The following is a 2,310-nucleotide window of genomic DNA, read 5'->3' on the forward strand; positions in this document are numbered from 1 at the left end:
CCATATCCGAAATAAGAACAGAGAAGGAATGACCTTTGGAGTATGACTTGACTATCTCGTCCTGGTCCTAAACAAGAAGAAAAAAAGAAAAGAGTTTGAAGGGTGTCAGCACTTGTTCACCCATGTCTTGAATAAGAAGAATGAACTGACGTTTTTCACGCTCAATTTTGGAGCATGAATCCACTTGCTCATCCATGGAATTAGAAGAAAGAAGCATTAAATTTGTGGGGGAGTTTCTTATGATGGGTTTTGAATTCACAATGTACTATTGTTGGCAGGATATGCAAGGGGGGGGGGATTTTCACCGAAGGTGAGAGCGTTGCCTTGTATAGCATTGTGTATGCATACGCAAAGCAACAGAGGAAAAAGTGAGGGTTTCATGATGTGCCAAAAGCAGATAACAAAAAGTGAAACTACTAGGTACATGATTGATGTTGAACTTCTAGCAAAAGAATTAGCGCGAGTAAGCTTAGCACTTCCATTTAAGGTTTATATGTTTTTCTAGAGTTTAAGTACTACTAGTTGGGAACCCGTGCTTCGCACGTCTTACGTCTTTTGAGGTTTCCAAAATCAAATTCTACTCAAATCTCCTCCTCCTCTTCCCTAACCTTCAAATTCTTGCCACGTGGGAGCTTTGTAAAACTCTTCCTTAAGATAATATAGAGAAGAGATGATTATATTAATGGTTAACAAATGCAAGGTTCCAAAGTCAAGCATATGATCGCCTAGACCCCACCCCTTCCTTTCAGACATGGACATTGGGCGGCGGTCCTCCGCGGTCGGAAGGCGGCAGCGGAGCGGAGAACGCCGTACCGCCGGTGGCGCGCGGGAAGGGGCGCCATCACTACCTACCGTACTTACTCTCAATCATAAGGGGAACTCTCCCTCCAGGCGAGCGGGAACGGTACCTACAGTACCATCTCAAGGGGGGGCCCAGGGCTGGAATTCTAGCGGCGCCAGCACTACCTTGATTACCTACTCTCGATCACAAGGGGAGCGGAGGGGGGCGGCCGGGATTCTCCCTCCCGCCTGCCTGTTCTTCTTGCGCATTTTTGGAAACACAGCTGATTCTGCACCTAGATTTCTTACACGCACATACACGCGGTCCCCTTCCTTGAACGTTTCTCGGCCGGCGAAGGGGAATCTGTTGAAGACGCGTTTTGCAAGGTTTTTTAGAGGACGCCGGCCTCTCTCCTCTGACTTTGACAAAACAGCGCCAGCGGTCTATGGTCTATGGTCTCTTAAGAAGGGCTTGAGCTTCGTCAACTGTAACAACTCTCTTGAATTCTACCACACATGCCAAGACAAGGAGAAAAGGAAGCGGCCGAGGCGTGGCAGACTGAGAGGAGAGAAAGGGAAGCAGTAGCAGCTGGAGGCACACTAGGAAGAAAGAAAAGGAGGCAGTAGAGAGAGGAGGTACACTAAACGGAAGCAGCAGCAGGAGGCGGCAAACTTGCAGGACTCTGCAGCTGACCTTTCACAGGAATCGGAAGGCCCTTGCAGACTGCTTGCATCCTGCTGTTTCTGCTCCTTCATAGCCTAGGATGATGTAACATATCATGGAACTTAGCATAGACGCTTGGCCGGAGTAAGAGCTAAGCCGTGGGTGCTAAAAAGATGTGTTCCTGCTGGGAATGCTCTATCATACATTTCTGGTCCAACTCCTGCAAAGAGGAAACTGTGGTTGATGCAAGCAAAGGAGCAAAGCCAGGTATGCCAACACTTTTGGCTTCTGTTAGCAGCAGAAAACCTTTAAATAAATAGAACTCATGCATCTCTCAGGTACAGTTAGTTGGTACTCATCTTGTTTGAGCCGTCTAAATACCTCTAGACCCTTCCTTAATTTAACCATGGTTATGCGGAATATTGAATTAAGGGACACTGAGCGGCAGCGGATTGCTGTCAGGCAGTTGATCTTATCCGGATCTTTCTACTTATAGAGAAACTTATCAACATAAGTATGTATTTATGCAAAGCGTCATAGCCATCTTCTTGTTAGTTTCTCTGCCAAAGCTGAGTGCAGATGGGAGCCTTCTGCAAGGCTCAGATCCTGACGATGCCTAGGGCATGGCGCGATGGCTTGTTGGGTCATGCTCAACCTCAGTAAGAGCTTGGCCTCTGCTTGAAGCCACCCAAGCTGGGAGCCTGCCCTGTGTGTCAGCCAAAACAAAGCCAGTTTGCTGTCACATTTTAGGACCTTGGTTTGCCATTGGTTTGTATGGCTGACCATATTTCAATTTTTACACTCTAAATCTACTTAGAATTTATCCCAAGATGAATTTAGTACTCTAATTTAATCAATTTTTATTT

General features: G+C 46.6%; 1 protein-coding gene across 2 annotated transcripts in view; it reads left to right on the forward strand.

Annotated features, from left to right (window-relative positions):
• The first annotated feature begins 681 nt into the window (after positions 1 to 681).
• Positions 682 to 2,310, forward strand: part of LOC147605968 (serine/threonine-protein kinase PBL34-like) — a 34,280-nt gene continuing 32,651 nt past the window's right edge. Inside the window, exons 1-2 of one of the 2 annotated variants that reach the window (XM_086792310.1) lie at positions 885 to 1,434; positions 1,507 to 1,711. In XM_086792310.1, coding sequence (XP_086648436.1) covers positions 1,618 to 1,711 — 94 coding nt within the window. In that variant the 5' untranslated portion in view covers positions 885 to 1,434; positions 1,507 to 1,617. Of the gene's footprint in view, positions 1,712 to 2,310 lie in introns of both variants that reach the window. The other variant, XM_086792309.1, reaches the window with a different exon arrangement.

This window comes from Cibotium barometz, chromosome 58 (genome assembly GCF_041138505.1).
Source record: "Cibotium barometz isolate CiBa-2024 chromosome 58, ASM4113850v1, whole genome shotgun sequence".
NCBI classification, from domain to species: Eukaryota; Viridiplantae; Streptophyta; class Polypodiopsida; order Cyatheales; family Cibotiaceae; genus Cibotium; species Cibotium barometz.